Source organism: Panulirus ornatus, chromosome 19 (genome assembly GCF_036320965.1).
Source record: "Panulirus ornatus isolate Po-2019 chromosome 19, ASM3632096v1, whole genome shotgun sequence".
In the NCBI taxonomy this organism is placed as follows: domain Eukaryota; kingdom Metazoa; phylum Arthropoda; class Malacostraca; order Decapoda; family Palinuridae; genus Panulirus; species Panulirus ornatus.
The window spans coordinates 55,154,268-55,173,844 of NC_092242.1; the positions used below are offsets into that span (position 1 = coordinate 55,154,268).

The window sequence follows — 19,577 nt, forward strand, 5'->3', positions numbered from 1 at the left end:
GATTTTTCCTTTATTCATGGCAAACTCTGTCACTTCCGTAACTCATTCATTTCTATTAAAATCTACTGGTTCCATTACCTTTTATACAGTTAATTTAGTTGCAGTGCTAAACTTACATCTTAACAACTTTATTAATTTTCAAGGATTTCATTCATTCCTGCTCCATAGGGTTTTTAGTGCTTAAACTTTTCCTCTGCACCCTAAATTAAACCTTAAGTTTTCATTAATTGCTTAATCTTGATGAAAAATTATGTTCTCTCATAGTTGGTAGTGACTTGACTGTTAACTGTGTTAGTAGTTTTACCACTTATTGATTAGTGTGGTGTCTGTGTATGTATGCCATTTTCTTATTTTGGTATGCTTTACTGATATCTTGCTTTTGTGCTGGAATTGTATGCATGATCCTTCTTGTGATGTCACAATATAACACCGTATTACCTGAAATCTGTTTGCAAATTTTACAGTTTTGTTTTCATTATTGCCTGTTCTTTGCAACTCACAAAATATGAAGTTGACTGAAACATAAGCTAGAACTGTTTCCTACAGAGTAGTAAAGAGGAACTGACTTGCCTGTAAAATCGTGGTATGGTGATGCAAAAGAGAAAGTTGAGTTTAAAAGCCAAGCACTGGGATGAGTTAAGTTAGATGTAATTTGGTCCTGCCAAAATATCCATTTTATCAAGGGCTTCAGTGTTGATGACGTTTTGGTTAGGTTGTGACATTACTGAATGGCCATTAGAAAATGATAAGTGTCATTTTGAAGCATTGAATCTGTTATTAGGTAAAAGGAGTAGAATTCTTGTTGAAGGGAATGATTGTGTGTAACTGTACCAGGACTGAAAATTAAAGCTTTTTTTTTAGGATTATCCCTCACTAAGTAGAAGAGCTTGACTTTTGAATGCCTTGCTAATTTGATTAAGTGCTGTGAAACCAGTCTCTCTCTCTTTCATGACAACTAACAAATATAGTATGCATTTGTTGTCATTAATTGTGTAAGCTGTAGTTCAAACAGTGGTAGTGTTTCATTATATCCTGTAAATGGTATTGCTTTTATAAAAGCAACAAGCATCTTTAAAGTAAAAGGTAATGATAAGGGCTGTGTTTATATGGCAGATATATTTTTATTTATTCAGAATGTAGACATTATACTCTATAATTGTTTCATCAATGCTCCTTTATTAACCATATAATGTTAAAAGTTCAAATTTCTCTTTCTTTGTTCTGTCACTGAATAAGTTCATTAGCAAATGAAATTTTGTCACATTTCTTGCATATTATTTCCTGTGTATACCGAATAGTGCATGTCGTCAGTTATATTCCCAGTATATGCTGTACATTTATGTCGTCAGTTATATTTTGAGTATACACAGCACATTTATGTTGAGTTATATTTCCAGTGCATACCATACATGCATATTTGTAGTTATATTTCCAATATATATTGCACATGAATGCTGTGACTTCTGTTTCCAGTATATATGTACATGCATGTTATCAGTTATATTTCCAAAATATGCTGTACATGTATGGAATTATTTATATTTCCAATATATTTATATTTATTATACTTTGTTGCTGTCTCCCACGTTAGTGAGGTGGCATAAGGAAACAGATGAAAGAATGGCCCAACCCACCCACATACACATCTATACACATACACGTCCACACACAGCACATATACATATCTATACATCTCAATATATACTGTAAATTTGGTTAAGATGAATTTTTTCTACTTATGGCAATAAGTAAAGGCAGAGCCTGCTGATTAAGTATCTTTTTAAGATCCCAGTTTTAGATCTGCAAGTTTTATTATATCATGCAGACATAATTCCCTAGAAAACCATGATGACAGAGTTACCTTTTACAGGTACTCACTTTTGTTATTTTATTCAGTATAGTTTTCAGGTCAGACATCCCTCCAGCTGCCCCTCGTAACACACTAACATCCAAAAGTCTTTCTTTACATGCCTATCAATTAACATGTAATCCAGTAGCACCCTTTGACCATCTCTCCTACTCACATACATATACTTATGTATATTTCTCTTTTTAAACCAGGTATTCCCAATCACCAAGACTTTTTCAGCTCACAAATCCACAAGCTCTTCACCATTTCCATTTACAGCACTGAACATCCCATGTACACCAATTATACCCTTAACTATCACACTACTCACCTTTGCATTAATACCACCCATCACTATGACCCAGTCTCATGCGTCAAAGCTTCTAACACACTCACTCAGCTGCTCCCAAAACACTTGCCTCTTGTGGTTTTTCATCTCAGGACCAGGTGCATAGGCACCAATAATCACCCATCTCTCTCTATCCACTTTCAGTTTTACCCGCATCAGTCTAGAATTTATTTACTTACACTCTATCACATACTCTTACAAATGCTTCAGGTGTAGTGCTACTCCTTCCTTTGCTTTTGTCCTCTCAACAACCCCTGACTTTACTCTCAAGACTTTCCCAAACCACTCTTCCCCTTTACAGGTTTGTATTATTTGAAATTTAAAATTTGCAAGGAAAGAAAGGAAATTGCTTGATGTTAATAAGTCTTAAAGATGCTGCATTAGAATTTAAGTAACTTAGGTACTGTTAATTTTCAACCTTCATACTACTTTCCTAGACTCTGCATTAATGTTTGGGTGTTTATTATGGTAATTATGTTTGGTAAATGATAATAAAGATGTTTGTAAATGATGGTCATAAAGAGTACAAAAAATAAGGTGGCACAAATTTTGTCTGGGCTTTATTTCACAAAGGATCTCATGACCAGCAGAAACATTCATGTTTAATTACTTATTTGTACTGTACAGGGAGGAAGGCTTACCTTTTTATGGCCCCTTCTCTTGAACACTTTTTGCTATGATATAATCTTTTAAAATTCTTGTATGCTGTCTCATTAACCATGTTCTCTGTCAGTCTGTTCCATTCATCCACCACTTTTGAACAAGAAAAGTGTGACTTTACATCCTTATTTTTATGTTTCTTACTTAAATGGGTGTAATGTCCTGTGATTGCTCAATCTGGGACAAAAGGGAAGGTTGGATGAACTTTTCTTATTGGGAGTGCCAGAAGGCATTTGTAATGTTCCACAGAGAAGGCTGATTGAGAAGTTGGATCATTTGGTAGAAATCGGGGGAAAACTCCTACAGCGGATACATTATTTTGATGGGAGGGAGCATAGGACGCATTTCATAGGAACCTTTACCAAATGGGTTGAGGTGACCAGCAGAGTGCCACAGGATTTAGTTTTGAGACCATTACTCTTCCTAATTAATGTTAATGACTTGCCTCAGGGTATGGAATCCTTCCTGAATATGTTTGCAGATGATGCAAAGGTCATTAGGGAAGTGAAAAGCAAGAAGGCTTGCATCATATTACATAGGTACATAAACAGATTTCACAGTTGGTCTGAAATGTTCTTGATGAAATTCAGCCCAAGCAAATGTAAAGCAGTGAGGATAGGACAAAGCAAAAGATGGCCTCAGTGTGATTATTACCTAGCAGGAAGTAAGCTGCAGGATTTTGTGTGTGAGAAGGACCTAGAACTAGACATTGTCCTTAACCTCTCGCCAGAGTCCTATACAAGGGAAAAAGTTAAGGGAGAACTGTGTACTGGCATATATCACAATAACTTTTACATATATAGATAAGGAAATACTTAGTAAGTACTTCATATCCTACACAAGGCCTAAACTATGTTCCTTGAATTTGATCACCACACCTAAAGAAGCACAAAAAGACTCATAGGGATGATCCAGAGCAGACTTTGAAATATTGTATATCAGAGGTAATGGATTAGCACTAAGTGGAAAAGTGCTGAAGTAAAAGGACCAAATAGGGGAACTAAACTGAATAGTAGACTCACTAAGATGATACTTATCAGAGATGAAATTTACTCAAATTTTTCCTTTAGCGTGCATGATAGCAAGGCAGGAAATAGGAAACAAAGGTTGAGGGAGATTGACCCTCTTTAGTAAGGGACAACCCAAACGATTCTAGCAATGCAGATGGATAGTTCACTTACATAGTGCACCTTGGGAAAATTAACTGCTGGACAAAGTTGCATAATACTGTTGATAATTTACAAGCACAAAAAAAGAGTTGTGATTAATCAGAATTTTTTTTTTTACAAAATTATAAAGGCACAGTGAAGATGGTACTGTAGGTAGCAAGAAATAACATTTTCAGAGATGGTATATATCTGATAATGCGGTATTTTTACTTTATAGAAATAGACTTCGAATACTTGAATTTACTTGTAGGAGCTGAGTCATGGAGTTACAATATTGTAGAAAATGCACAAATAAACCTTGTTTAGTATCATCATGTTACTGAGTGCATTAGAGTCAGATGGGCTGATACTCTGTTGGTACTATATCTTATGTACATGTTTAGTATTCAGTCATTATACAACCGCAGGATTCCTTTTATGGGGTTCCTATAGCAATGAGGCTGCATTATGCACGGTAATAGGGAAATTCTGGACTCCTTTGAGGAAGGAATCCCCTTTTTATCCATACAGTGATATATCTTCTTTGAAAGTTGACTTCTTAACACATGTAGATGGAGGCCAGTAACACTTCTTCATGTATGATAGGATGGAAATAGAAAATACCTGATATGATACCCAACAGGTAAAATATTGCTTTTCACTTAATGTGTACCAGCAGCAGTGGAACTCCTTTTCAAACCAAATACTTTAATTGATATTGTAAGCATGTAAGATTCATTCTTGAGCAAGATCTTGTTCAGTTTCCTTGCATTTGAGATGGATGAAGAGCTGCGACATAATGTATTAATGAGTATTACTAATGGCATGTCAAGGAGGAGGCCAGGCTCCAAGGCCTTATAGCTTGAGGAGGCCCTGAAAATGAAGAAATCTAAGTTATTGAATTATCCTAGGGGGCAATAGCTTAGAGGGCTCTGAAAATTAGTAGATCTGACTTCCCATGAATTACTCCAGGTCCTGATGACAAGGGTGGGGGTAGAGGGCTGAAAATGAGATCCTAATTTTCTTAGCCCTTTGCTTCATATGAGGTTTTGATAGTCCCTTCCCTCATTTGAAGTCTCAGCTGATGTACATATCCATCTTTAATCCATAGTTGTCACCAGGAAGCCAATGCAGATGGAAAAAATATTATGCATCACAGTCACCATGAATTGTCAAACCGATTGTAACTACATCATCATGGCAGGAAGTCAAATTTACACATCCACTTTTGTAGTCATTTTTAGACTAAAAGAAAATATTTCTCTTGTATATGTGTTTATGTTTTTGATGAGAAGATTATATTTTCATTTCATATTAATAATGTACTGTCATTGTAAGTGATATGTAGATACATGAATTATGCATATGATACATGAAGGATATGTATAGTAGAAGGAAATATGTATGTTTATGGGATGTGTTAAGTCATGCCAAGGAAAAAATATAAAGTGTGTAATGTGTTTAGGAGTCTGTTGAATGAAATCACAGCTGGAAAATTCATAATCATAGATAATGATCCACTTGCCAGGATCCTACCCCAGTCACTCACTATCCTCCCACACCAATACAGAGGAAAATATACTACTTTTCTGGGTATATTCTACTATAACACATGATATAGTGTTATTCTGAAAAGAAAAAAATAGATTTTGATATGTACTCTATGGGAACATCATTTCAGATGAATTTCTTAGTGTAAGGGTTAAATTATTAGGCTCAGAAGTCTGGAGACATTGAAAATGAGACTATTTATCTGCCTATGAATTGTATCAGTGCCTGGTAGCCTCTTTGGGCCCAGATAATGAGATCTGACTTTCCTTAAATTATTATTGCTAATATGAGTTCGAAACTTGGATGTCTTTTGAGATACCATCTGGTCTTTTTGATCTTGATAAACTTCTGTATTCTTAAGGGTGTGATGTACCCTAGTATTTCACCATTTGTAATTACGTTTTTCTTGAAACTTCATGTAATCAATGATATTTGCAAATGCTCGAGGACAGACTAATAATAATGATTGTATTGTATAAGATATCATATTCCAGAAGCAGTACAGTAATTTTGACTTTGTACCAATTGTTCACTTCTTACCAGTTGTACAGTATGGATGTGATGCACCTTCATTTTTCTCTTGCTTTCAGTCAATAAACAAAAGACCTTTCTCTTGCTTTCAGTCAACAATCAAAAGAACTGCTGAGAGCTGGGGCAAGAATATTTTGTCCCCAGGGCACTAAATCCCTTGATTTGCCATTATGTGTTGTACACATATTACATGACTCTTGACTATCATTTCACCTAAAAGTGATTTACTGTTAGATAGAGATACATTTAGAGCATAACAATTAATTTTATTTTGAATATTGTTAGTAATATTAGTGCATAATATTCAGGGCTCATGAGAATTTGAAGGGTATTTTAGTTATGCATCTTAAGTCATGCATATAGAGAATGCAGAAACAAGATTACAGTGCAATTAGTTATGATTTTCATATAAGAAGACACGCAAAAATGAGCAACATATTGGATTTGGTAGATTCAGCTTACCCTATCTTATTGATGTGGATGTCAGGATGTTTTGTGCTTAAAATATTTCATGGATATACTATAGCAGCATCTGTTAGAATGGGCTCTTTTGATAACATCATAGCATGATAAGTATGCTTTATGAGTCAACATTTAGAGCTTCATTTCATGCTATTTAGTTGCAATATATGTGCCAAAGATTAGTAGATATTTAAGTATATTACCTATCTTATACATAAAAGGCAGTTACTGACAGTGACTTCATTCATGGCACTTTGTAGTTTAAGCATTTCTGTTTTGTGAAATATTTTGTATTCCAGTTTTCCCAGACCAGTTGCCTTGCTTCTTATTATATGATTTATATTTATCATTAACTTTTATATGGCCCACCCACTTAAACTCTTACCATTGCCTGCAACTTAGACCGAGTAATAAAGGAGCATTGATGAGATAACATGAGTGAATTTTATGATAGTTGTATTTTTCTAAATTTTATGGAGTTTATGAAATTAGTTGGCATTTAGAAGCATTTATGATGTTAAAAGGTAAGTGATTTTACTTCTTTCAGAGCATGTGCAATGAATACTTTTCATAGTGCATCAGAAAGGGTATATCTATTGTATAGTTAGGAGTAGACAAATATTTTCTATCGTAAATAATAGCAAGATGGCTAGGTTTTGTAAGTTTTCCTCTTCTCTGAAATATATATATATATATATATATATATATATATATATATATATATATATATATACATATATATTTTTTTTTTTTTTTTGCTGTCTCCCGCGTTTGCGAGGTAGCGCAAGGAAACAGACGAAAGAAATGGCCCAACCCACCCCCATACACATGTATATACATACACGTCCACACATGCAAATATACATACCTACACAGCTTTCCATGGTTTACCCCAGACGCTTCACATGCCCTGATTCAATCCACTGACAGCACGTCAACCCCGGTATACCACATCGATCCAATTCACTCTATTCCTCGCCCTCCTTTCACCCTCCTGCATGTTCAGGCCCCGATCACACAAAATCTTTTTCACTCCATCTTTCCACCTCCAATTTGGTCTCCCACTTCTCCTCGTTCCCTCCACCTCTGACACATATATCCTCTTGGTCAATCTTTCCTCACTCATTCTCTCCATGTGCCCAAACCATTTCAAAACACCCTCTTCTGCTCTCTCAACCATGCTATTTTTATTTCCACACATCTCTCTTACCCTTAGGTTACTTACTCGATCAAACCACCTCACACCACACATTGTCCTCAAACATCTCACTTCCAGCACATCCACCCTCCTGCGCACAACTCTATCCATAGCCCACGCCTCGCAACCATACAACATTGTTGGAACCACTATTCCTTCAAACATACCCATTTTTGCTTTCCGAGATAATGTTCTCGACTTCCACACATTCTTCAAGGCTCCCAGGATTTTCGCCCCCTCCCCCTCCCTATGATTCACTTCCGCTTCCATGGTTCCATCTGCTGCCAGATCCACTCCCAGATATCTAAAAGACTTTACTTCCTCCAGTTTTTCTCCATTCAAACTTACCTCCCAATTGACTTGACCCTCAACCCTACTGTACCTAATAACCTTGCTCTTATTCACATTTACTCTTAACTTTCTTCTTTCACACACTTTACCAAACTCAGTCACCAGCTTCTGCAGTTTCTCACATGAATCAGCCACCAGCGCTGTATCATCATATATTTTTTTTTTTTTTTTTTTTTTTTTTTGCTTTGTCGCTGTCTCCCGCGTTTGCGAGGTAGCGCAAGGAAACAGACGAAAGAAATGGCCCAACCCACCCCCATACACATGTATATACATACGTCCACACGTGCAAATATACATACCTACACAGCTTTCCATGGTTTACCCCAGACGCTTCACATGCCCTGATTCAATCCACTGACAGCACGTCAACCCCGGTATACCACATCGATCCAATTCACTCTATTCTTTGCCCTTCTTTCACCCTCCTGCATGTTCAGGCCCCGATCACACAAAATCTTTTTCACTCCATCTTTCCACCTCCAATTTGGTCACCCACTTCTCCTCGTTCCCTCCACCTCCGACACATATATCCTCTTGGTCAATCTTTCCTCACTCATTCTCTCCATGTGCCCAAACCATTTCAAAACACCCTCTTCTGCTCTCTCAACCACGCTCTTTTTATTTCCACACATCTCTCTTACCCTTACGTTACTTACTCGTTACTTATATATATATATCTTTTTCTTTCATACTACTCCCCATTTCCTGCATTAGCGAGGTAGCGATATATGAAAAAGAGGGCAAATGAGAGTTGGGGTGAGAGAGTATCATTAAATTTTAGGGAGAATAAAAAGATGTTCTGGAAGGAGGTAAATAAAGTGCGTAAGACAAGGGAGCAAATGGGAACTTCAGTGAAGGGTGCTAATGGGGAGGTGATAACAAGTAGTGGTGATGTGAGAAGGAGATGGAGTGAGTATTTTGAAGGTTTGTTGAATGTGTTTGATGATAGAGTGGCAGATATAGGGTGTTTTGGTCAAGGTGGTGTGCAAAGTGAGAGGGTTAGGGAAAATGATTTGGTAAACAGAGAAGAGGTAGTAAAAGCTTTGCGGAAGATGAAAGCCGGCAAGGCAGCAGGTTTGGATGGTATTGCAGTGGGATCTATTAAAAAAGGGGGTGACTATTGTTGACTGGTTGGTAAGGTTATTTAATGTATGTATGACTCATGGTGAGGTGCCTGAGGATTGGCGGAATGCGTGCATAGTGCCATTGTACAAAGGCATAGGGGATAAGAGAGAGTGCTCAAATTACAGAGGTATAAGTTTGTTGAGTATTCCTGGTAAATTATATGGGAGGGTATTGATTGAGAGGGTGAAGGCATCTACAGAGCATCAGATTGGGGAAGAGCAGTGTGGTTTCAGAAGTGGTAGAGGATGTGTGGATCAGGTGTTTGCTTTGAAGAATGTATGTAAGAAATACTTAGAAAAGCAAATGGATTTGTATGTAGGGTCTGGAGAAGGCATATGATAGAGTTGATAGAGATGCTCTGTGGAAGGTATTAAGAATGTATGGTGTGGGAGGCAAGTTGTTAGAAGCAGTGAAAAGTTTTTATCGAGGATGTAAGGCATGTGTACATGTAGGAAGAGAGGAAAGTGGTTGGTTCTCAGTGAATGTAGGTTTGCGGCAGGGGTGTGTGATGTCTCCATGGTTGTTTAATTTGTTTATGGATGGGGTTGTTAGGGAGGTGAATGCAAGAGTTTTGGAAAGAGGGGCAAGTATGAAGTCTGTTGTGGATGAAAGAGCTTGGGAAGTGAGTCAGTTGTTGTTCGCTGATGATACAGCGCTGGTGGCTGATTCATGTAAGAAACTACAGAAGCTGGTGACTGAGTTTGGTAAAGTGTGTGAAAGAAGAAAGTTAAGAGTAAATGTGAATAAGAGCAAGGGTATTAGGTACAGTAGGGTTGAGGGTCAAGTCAATTGGGAGGTAAGTTTGAATGGAGAAAAGCTGGAGGAAGTAAAGTGTTTTAGATATCTGGGAGTGGATCTGGCAGTGGATGGAACCATGGAAGCGGAAGTGAATCATAGGGTGGGGGAGTGGGCAAAAATCCTGGGAGCCTTGAAGAATGAGTGGAAGTCGAGAACATTATCTCGGAAAGCAAAAATGGGTATGTTTGAGGGAATAGTGGTTCCAACAATGTTGTATGGGTGCGAGGCGTGGGCTATGGATAGAGTTGTGCGCAGGAGGGTGGATGTGCTGGAAATGAGATGTTTGAGGACAATGTGTGGTGTGAGGTGGTTTGATCGAGTAAGTAATGTAAGGGTAAGAGAGATGTGTGGAAATAAAAAGAACGTGGTTGAGAGAGCAGAAGAGGGTGTTTTGAAGTGGTTTGGGCACATGGAGAGAATGAGTGAGGAAAGACTGACCAAGAGGATATATGTGTCGGAGGTGGAGGGAACGAGGAGAAGTGGGAGACCAAATTAGAGGTGGAAAGATGGAGTGAAAAAGATTTTGAGTGATCGGGGCCTGAACATGCAGGAGGGTGAAAGTCGGGCAAGGAATAGAGTGAATTGGATCTATGTGGTATACCGGGGTTGACGTGCTGTCAGTGGATTGAATCAGGGCATGTGAAGCGTCTGGGGTAAACCATGGAAAGTTGTGTGGGGCCTGGATGTGGAAAGGGAGCTGTGGTTTCGGGCATTATTGCATGACAGCTAGAGACTGAGTGTGAACGAATGAGGCCTTTGTTGTCTTTTCCTAGCCTTACCTCACACACATGAGGGGGTAGGGGGATGGTATTCCATGTGTGGCGAGGTGACGATGGGAATGAATAAAGGCAGTCAGTGTGAATTGTGTGCATGGGTATATATGTATGTGTCTGTGTGTGTATATATATGTGTACATTGAGATGTATAGGTATGTATATTTGCGTGTGTGGACTTGTATGTATATACATGTGTATGGGGGTGGGTTGGGCCATTTCTTTCGTCTGTTTCCTTGCGCTACCTCGCAAACGCGGGAGACCGACAAAGCAAAATAAATAATAAATATATATATATATATATATATATTTTATATATATATATATATATATATATATATATATATATATATATATATATATATATATATATATATATATATATATATATATATTGGAAAGGATCACAATTTTGCACCTGATCAAGATATTCCTATGAGTCCATGGGGAAAATGAAACATGAAAAGTTCCCAAGTGCACTTTCATGTAATGATCACATCATCAGGGGAGACACAAGAGAGAAATATAACAGTCAGTTGATATACATCGAAGAGACAAAAGTGCACTTGGGAACTTTTCATGTTTCATTTTCCCCATGGACTCATAGGAATATATATATATATATATATATATATATATATATATATATATATATATATATATATATATATATATATATATATATATATATATATATATTAGATAGATAGATAGATAGATAGATAGATAGATGTCCTAGAGGACTACTTTAGATTTTAGGATTAAGATGATAATCATAAAATTTTGTGATGGTTAAGAGGACTTGGGGTTGATTTTGACTTTTCAGGAAATTAAGTAGTGAAATGTTAGATGATTCGGGATGTTTAGAAGTTGTTTGATATTACCTGTGAATCCAGCATTTAATATTACATACGAATCCAGCTGGCCATTCTCTTTTTGGAGAGGTTAATTATTCAGGTATCAAAAGTACATAAAGAGCTTGATTGTTAACAAAGGGAAACAACTTGGAGTCTCCTGTTATCTAAACTGATATTACTGCAGTAGCCTCTAAATACAAGTAATTATGATGCATTTACTTGAATTATATTTCCTACTTTTTCTTAAGCTACAGTAATAATCCTCCTTGGAGAATGGTTTTACTGAAAGAAAAAGTCATAAACAATGGTTAAAAGTTGAACAGTGGATGCAAACTTTCCAAAGAAATTTAAACTCCCTCATAGTCACTTGGCTTTTGTCTTTTCCATGTTGGTACAGCGCTTAATAAAGCTACACACAATATGGTACTGCAGTAGATGTATGCTTGCATTTCATGATAATCTGATTCACGTAAACTTTGATACTGAGATTTTGCTTTTTGGAAGGCGAGGTGTAATTAATGTTTGTGGATCTTTCCCTAATTTCTCTCCTTAATAGGTAGTACGGTATAAGTACGACTATAGCAAATTCTGTTTTAGTATACCACCTCCTTCTGAAGGATGTACATACAAATGTTAAAGCTTTATCTCTCATAGTTAAAAATGAGAACAGTATGAGTCAGTAGTGTACATTTGATTATTGAATCGGTATGTTTTTTTTGTTTTTATGGAATGCTGTGTTGGTGATATTTTTATTTTGGAATCTTATGTCTGAACTACATGTCTAGGGTATTAGATTTGTTTCTTCAAGTGTTTTTAAATTTTCTGGATTTAGGTATTATTTGCAGATATCATTTGTCCATGATTTATATCTTTTCCATGAAGACTGTATTATAGTAAAAGATGTCAACTTGTCTTGGTCTCTTCCTGCAGAGGACCTGGAAGAGAATGCAGCATTACATAAATGGAGCTCATTAGAGTTATTACCCCAGGATGATTCTCAATCCACAACTGGCCACTCTGGCAATGAGGGTAAGGACTTTGCAAACAAAAAAGTTTGGTGTTTGTTTACCATGATATGAATAAGCATTTTTAAGACTGTGTTTAAAGTTTATTTACAGCCCTTACTTTACCATGAATATCCAGAATTTGTTTATTGAGAAATATATTTATTTATTTTGCTTTGTCGCTGTCTCCCGCGTTAGCGAGGTAGCGCAAGGAAACAGAAGAAAGAATGGCCCAACCCACCCACATACACATATATGTACATACACGTCCACATGCAAATATACATACCTGTACATCTCAATGCATACATTTATATACACACACAGACATATACATATATACACATGTACATAATTCATACTGTCTGCCTTTATTCATTCCCATCGCTACCTCACCACACATGAAATAACAACCCCCTCCCCCATCATGTGTGTGAGGTAGCGCTAGGAAAAGACAACAAAGGCCCCATTCGTTCACAGTCAGTCTCTAGCTATCATGTAATAATGCACCGACACCACAGCTCCCTTTCCACATCCAGGCTCCACAGAACTTTCCATGGTTTACCCCAGATGCTTCACATGCCCTGGTTCAATCCATTGACAGCACGTCAACCCCGGTATACCACATTGTTCCACTTCACTCTATTCCTTGCCCTCCTTTCACCCTCCTGCATGTTCAGGCCCCGATCACTCAAAATCTTTTTCACTCCATCTTTCCATCTTCAATTTGGTCTCCCACTTCTCCTCGTTCCCTCCACCTCTGACACATATATCCTCTTGGTCAATCTTTCCTCTCTCATTCTCTCCATGTGACCAAACCATTTCAAAACACCCTCTTCTGCTCTCTCAACCACACTCTTTTTATTGCCTCACATCTCTCTTACCCTATTATTACTTACTCAATCAAACCACCTCACACCACATATTATCCTCAAACATCTCATTTCTAGACCACCCACCCTCCTGCGCACAACTCTATCCAAAGCCCTCGCCTCGCAACCATACAACAATGTTTGAACCACTATTCCTTCAAACATACCCATTTTTGCTTTCCGAGATAATGTTCTCGACTTCCACACATTCTTCAAGGCTCCCAGAACTTTCGCCCCCTCCCCCACCCCATGATTCACTTCCGCTTCCATGGTTCCATCCACTGCCAAATCCACTCCCAGATATCTAAAACACTTTTCTTGCTCCAGTTTTTTGCCATTCAGACTTACTTCCCAATTGACTTGACCCTCAACCCTACTGTACTTAATAACCTTGCTCTTATTCACATTTACTCTCAACTTTCTTCTTTCACACACTTTACCAAACTCAGTCACCAGCTTCTGCAGTTTCTTACATGAATCAGCCACCAGCACTGTATCATCAGCGAACAACAGCTGACTAACTTCCCAAGCTCTCTCATCCACAACAGACTGCATGCTTGCCCCTCTTTCCAAAACTCTTACATTCACTGTCCCTAACAACCCCATCCATAAACAAGTTAAACATCCATGAAGACATCTTACACCCCTGCTGCAAACCTACATTCACTGAGAACCAATCACTTTCCTCTCTTCCTACACGTACACATGCCTTACATCCTCGATAAAAACTTTTCACTGCTTCTAACAACTTGCCTCCCACACTATATATTCTTAATACCTTCCACAGAGCATCTATATCAATCTATCATATGCCTTGTTCAGACCCTACATACAAATCCATTTGCTTTTCTAAGTATTTTTCATATACATTCTTCAAAGCAAACACCTGATCCACACATCCTGTACCACTTCTGAAACCACACTGCTCATCCCCAATCTGATGCTCTGTACATGCCTTCACCCTCTCAATCAATACCCTCCCATATAATTTCCCAGAATACTCAACAAACTTATATCTCTGTAATTTGAGCACTCACTCTTATCCCCTTTGTCTTTGTACAATGGCACTATGCAAGCATTCCACCAATCCTCAGGCACCTCACCATGAATCATACATACATTAAATAACATTACCAACCAGTCAACAATACAGTCACCCCATTTTTTTAATATATTCCACTGCAATACCATCCAAACCCGCTGCTTTGCCAGTTTTCATCTTCTGCAGAGCTTTTACTACCTCTTCTCTGTTTACCAAATCATTTTCCCTAACCCTCTCACTTTGAACACCACCTCGACCAAAACACCCTATATCTGCCACTCTATCATCAAACACATTCAACAAACCTTCAAAATACTCACTCCATCTCCTTCTCACATCACCACTACTTGTTATCACCTCCCCATTATCCCCCTTCACTGAAGTTCCCATTTGCTCCCTTGTCTTACGGACTTTATTTACCTCCTTTCAAAACATCTTTTTATTCTCCCTAAAATTTAATGATACTCTCTCACCCCAACTCTCATTTACCCTCTTTTTCACCTCTTGCACCTTTCTCTTGACCTCCTGCCTCTTTCTTTTATACATCTCCCAGTCATTTGCATTATTTCCGTGCAAAAATTGTCCAAATGCCTCTCTCTTCTCTTTCACTAATAATCTTACTTCTTCATCCCACCACTCACTACCTCTCTAATCTGCCCACCTCCCACACTTCTCATGCCACAAGCATCTTTTGCGCAAGCCATCACTGCTTCTCTAAATACATCTCATTCCTCCACCATTCCCCTTACCTCCTTTGTTCTCACCTTTTTCCATTCTGTACTCAGTCTCTCCTGGTACTTCCTCACACAAGTCTCCTTCCAGGCTCACTTACTCTCACCACTCTTTTCACCCCAACATTCTCTCTTCTTTTCTGAAAACCTCTACAAATCTTCACCTTCGCCTCCACAAGATAATGTTCAGACATCCCTCCAGCTGCACCTCTCAGCACATTAACATCCAAAAGTCTCTCTTTCACGTGCCCATCAATTAACACTTAATCCAATAACGTTCTCTGACCATCTCTCCTACTTACATACGTATGCTTATGTGTATCTCTCTTTTTAAACCAGGTATTCCCAATCATCAGTCCTTTTTCAGCACATAAATCTACAAGCTCTTCACCATTTCCATTTACAAAACTGAACACCCCATGTTTACAATTATTCCCTCAACTGCCACGTTACTCAGAAATAGAGCTCTTAAAGTATGGAGTTGTACCTACATACCTTTAGGTACATACATTAAGAATTTGCCATAATGTTAGAACTATTATGTAGTGCTTACTGTATGCCTTGCTTCTTGAATAGCACTATTCCTCTTAACCATGCAGCTCCTGTAATCATTGATCCTATCAGCAGGGTTGAGGGACAAGTTAGTTTGGATGTGAGTTTGTCTTTAGAAAAATTTTAGGAAGTGAAGTGTTTTAGATATCTGGGAGTGGACTTAGCAGCAAAAGGAAACTGGAAGTGGAAGTGAGTCATAGGATGGGGGAGGGGGCGAAGATTCTGGGAGCGATGAAGAATGTGTAGAAGGAGAGAACATTATCTCAGAGAGCAGAAATGGATATGTTTGAAGGAATAGTAGTTCCAACAATGTTATATGGGTGCGAGGTATTGGATAGTGATAGGGTTGTATGTAGGAGGGTGGATGTGTTGGAAATGAAATGTTTGAGGACAATATGTGGTTTGATCGAGTAAGTAATGTAAGGGTAAGAGAGATGTATGGAAATAAAAAGAGTATGGTTGAGAGAGCAGAAGAGGGTGTGCTGCAGTAGTTTGGACATATGGAGAGAATAAGTTAGGAAAGATTGAGAAAGAGGATGTATGTGTCAGAGGTGAAGGGAACAAGGAGAAGCAGGAGACCAAATTGGAGGTGGAAGGATGGAGTGAAAAAGATTTTGAGCAATCAGGGCCTAACCATACAGGAGGGTGAAAGGCGTGCAAGGAATAGAGTGAATTGGAACAGTGTGGTATACCGGGGCTTGACATGCTGTCAATGGACTGAACCAGGGCATGTGAAGCGCCTGGGGTAAACAATGGAAAGGTCTGTGGGGCCTGGATATGGATAGGGAGCTGTGGTTTCGGTGCATTGCACATGACGGGTAGAGACTGAGTGTGAATGATTATGGTCTTTTTGTCTGTATTATTGGCACTACCTCTCTGAGGGAGCAGATAGCAATACTGTTTTCCTGTGGGATGGGGTAGCATCGGGAATGGATACAGGCAAGCATGTGTGAACATGTACATGCGTATGTATGTAATGTCTGCGTATGTGTATGTATATGTTGGTATGTATATGTGCGTATGTGGGTGTGTGTAAAGGGTAAAGGAGAAGAGTGGTTTGGGAATGTCTTGGGAGTAAAGTCAGGGGTTAGTGAGAGGACAAGAGCAAGGGAAGGAGTAGCAGTACTCCTGAAACAGGAGTTGTGGGAGTATGTGATAGAATGTAAGAAAGTAAATTCTCGATTAATATGGGTAAAACTGAAAGTTGATGGAGAGAGATGGGTGATTATTGGTGCATATGCACCTGGGCATGAGAAGAAAGATCATGAGAGGCAAGTGTTTTGGGAGCAGCTGAATGAGTGTGTTAGTGGTTTTGATGCACAAGACCGGGTTATAGTGATGGGTGATTTGAATGCAAAGGTGAGTAATGTGGCAGTTGAGGGAATAATTGGTATACATGGGGTGTTCAGTGTTGTAAATGGAAATGGTGAAGAGCTTGTAGATTTATGTGCTGAAAAAGGACTGGTGATTGGGAATACCTGGTTTAAAAAGCGAGATATACATAAGTATATGTATGTAAGTAGGAGAGATGGCCAGAGAGCGTTATTGGATTACGTGTTAATTGACAGGCACGCGAAAGAGAGACTTTTGGATGTTAATGTGCTGAGAGGTGCAACTGGAGGGATGTCTGATCATTATCTTGTGGAGGCTAAGGTGAAGATTTGTGTGGCTTTTCAGAAAAGAAGAGTGAATGTTGGGGTGAAGAGGGTGGTGAGAGTAAGTGAGCTTGGGAAGGAGACTTGTGTGAGGAAGTACCAGGAGAGACTGAGTACAGAATGGAAAAAGGTGAGAACAATGGAAGTAAGGGAAGTGGGGGAGGAATGGGATGTATTTAGGGAAGCTGTGATGGATTGCGCAAAAGATGCTTGTGGCATGAGAAGAGTGGGAGGTGGGTTGATTAGAAAGGGTAGTGAGTGGTGGGATGAAGAAGTAAGATTATTAGTGAAAGAGAAGAGAGAGGCATTTGGACGATTTTTGCAGGGAAAAAATGCAATTGAGTGGGAGATGTGTAAAAGAAAGAGACAGGAGGTCAAGAGAAAGGTGCAAGAGGTGAAAAAAAGGGCAAATGAGAGTTGGGGTGAGAGAGTATCATTAAATTTTTGGGAGAATAAAAAGATGTTCTGGAAGGAGGTAAATAAAGTGCGTAAGACAAGGGAGCAAATGGGAACTTCAGTGAAGGGCGCAAATGGGGAGGTGATAACAAGTAGTGGTGATGTGAGAAGGAGATGGAGTGAGTATTTTGAAGGTTTGTTGAATGTGTTTGATGATAGAGTGGCAGATATAGGGTGTTTTGGTCGAGGTGGTGTGCAAAGTGAGAGGGTTAGGGAAAATGATTTGGTAAACAGAGAAGAGGTGGTAAAAGCCTTGCGGAAGATGAAAGCCGGCAAGGCAGCAGGTTTGGATGGTATTGCAGTGGAATTTATTAAAAAAGGGGGTGACTGTATTATTGACTGGTTGGTAAGGTTATTTAATGTATGTATGACTCATGGTGAGGTGCCTGAGGATTGGCAGAATGCTTGCATAGTGCCATTGTAGAAAGGCAAAGGGGATGAGAGTGAGTGCTCAAATTACAGAGGTATAAGTTTGTTGAGTATTCCTGGTAAATTATATGGGAGGGTATTGATTGAGAGGGTGAAGGCATGTACAGAGCATCAGATTGGGGAAGAGCAGTGTGGTTTCAGAAGTGGTAGAGGATGTGTGGATCAGGTGTTTGCTTTGAAGAATGTATGTGAGAAATACTTAGAAAAGCAAATGGATTTGTATGTAGCATTTATGGATCTGGAGAAGGCATATGATAGAGTTGATAGAGATGCTCTGTGGAAGGTATTAAGAATATATGGTGTGGGAGGCAAGTTGTTAGAAGCAGTGAAAAGTTTTTATCGAGGATGTAAGGCATGTGTACGTGTAGGAAGAGAGGAAAGTGATTGGTTCTCAGTGAATGTAGGTTTGCGGCAGGGGTGTGTGATGTCTCCATGGTTGTTTAATTTGTTTATGGATGGGGTTGTTAGGGAGGTGAATGCAAGAGTTTTGGAAAGAGGGGCAAGTATGAAGTCTGTTGGGGATGAGAGAGCTTGGGAAGTGAGTCAGTTGTTGTTCGCTGATGATACAGCGCTGGTGGCTGATTCATGTGAGAAACTGCAGAAGCTGGTGACTGAGTTTGGTAAAGTGTGTGAAAGAAGAAAGTTAAGAGTAAATGTGAATAAGAGCAAGGTTATTAGGTACAGTAGGGTTGAGGGTCAAGTCAATTGGGAGGTAAGTTTGAATGGAGAAAAACTGGAGGAAGTAAGGTGTTTTAGATATCTGGGAGTGGATCTGGCAGCGGATGGAACCATAGAAGCGGAAGTGGATCATAGGGTGGGGGAGGGGGCGAAAATTCTGGGAGCCTTGAAGAATGTGTGGAAGTCGAGAACATTATCTCGGAAAGCAAAAATGGGTATGTTTGAAGGAATAGTGGTTCCAACAATGTTGTATGGTTGCGAGGCGTGGGCTATGGATAGAGTTGTGCGCAGGAGGATGGATGTGCTGGAAATGAGATGTTTGAGGACAGTGTGTGATGTGAGGTGGTTTGATCGAGTAAGTAACGTAAGGGTAAGAGAGATGTGTGGAAATAAAAAGAGCGTGGTTGAGAGAGCAGAAGAGGGTGTTTTGAAATGGTTTGGGCACATGGAGAGAATGAGTGAGGGAAGATTGACCAAGAGGATATATGTGTCGGAGGTGGAGGGAA

The 19,577-nt window shown here is 38.9% G+C and overlaps 1 protein-coding gene across 9 annotated transcripts in view; it reads left to right on the plus strand.

Annotated features, from left to right (window-relative positions):
- The window catches only part of rdgB (retinal degeneration B), a 485,210-nt gene that overhangs the window by 273,874 nt on the left and 191,759 nt on the right, over window positions 1–19,577 (plus strand). For all 9 annotated transcript variants that reach the window (XM_071673888.1, XM_071673895.1, XM_071673896.1 and 6 more), the window contains one exon: window positions 12,583–12,681. In XM_071673888.1, coding sequence (XP_071529989.1) covers window positions 12,583–12,681 — 99 coding nt within the window. The remainder of the gene's footprint in view (window positions 1–12,582; window positions 12,682–19,577) is intronic.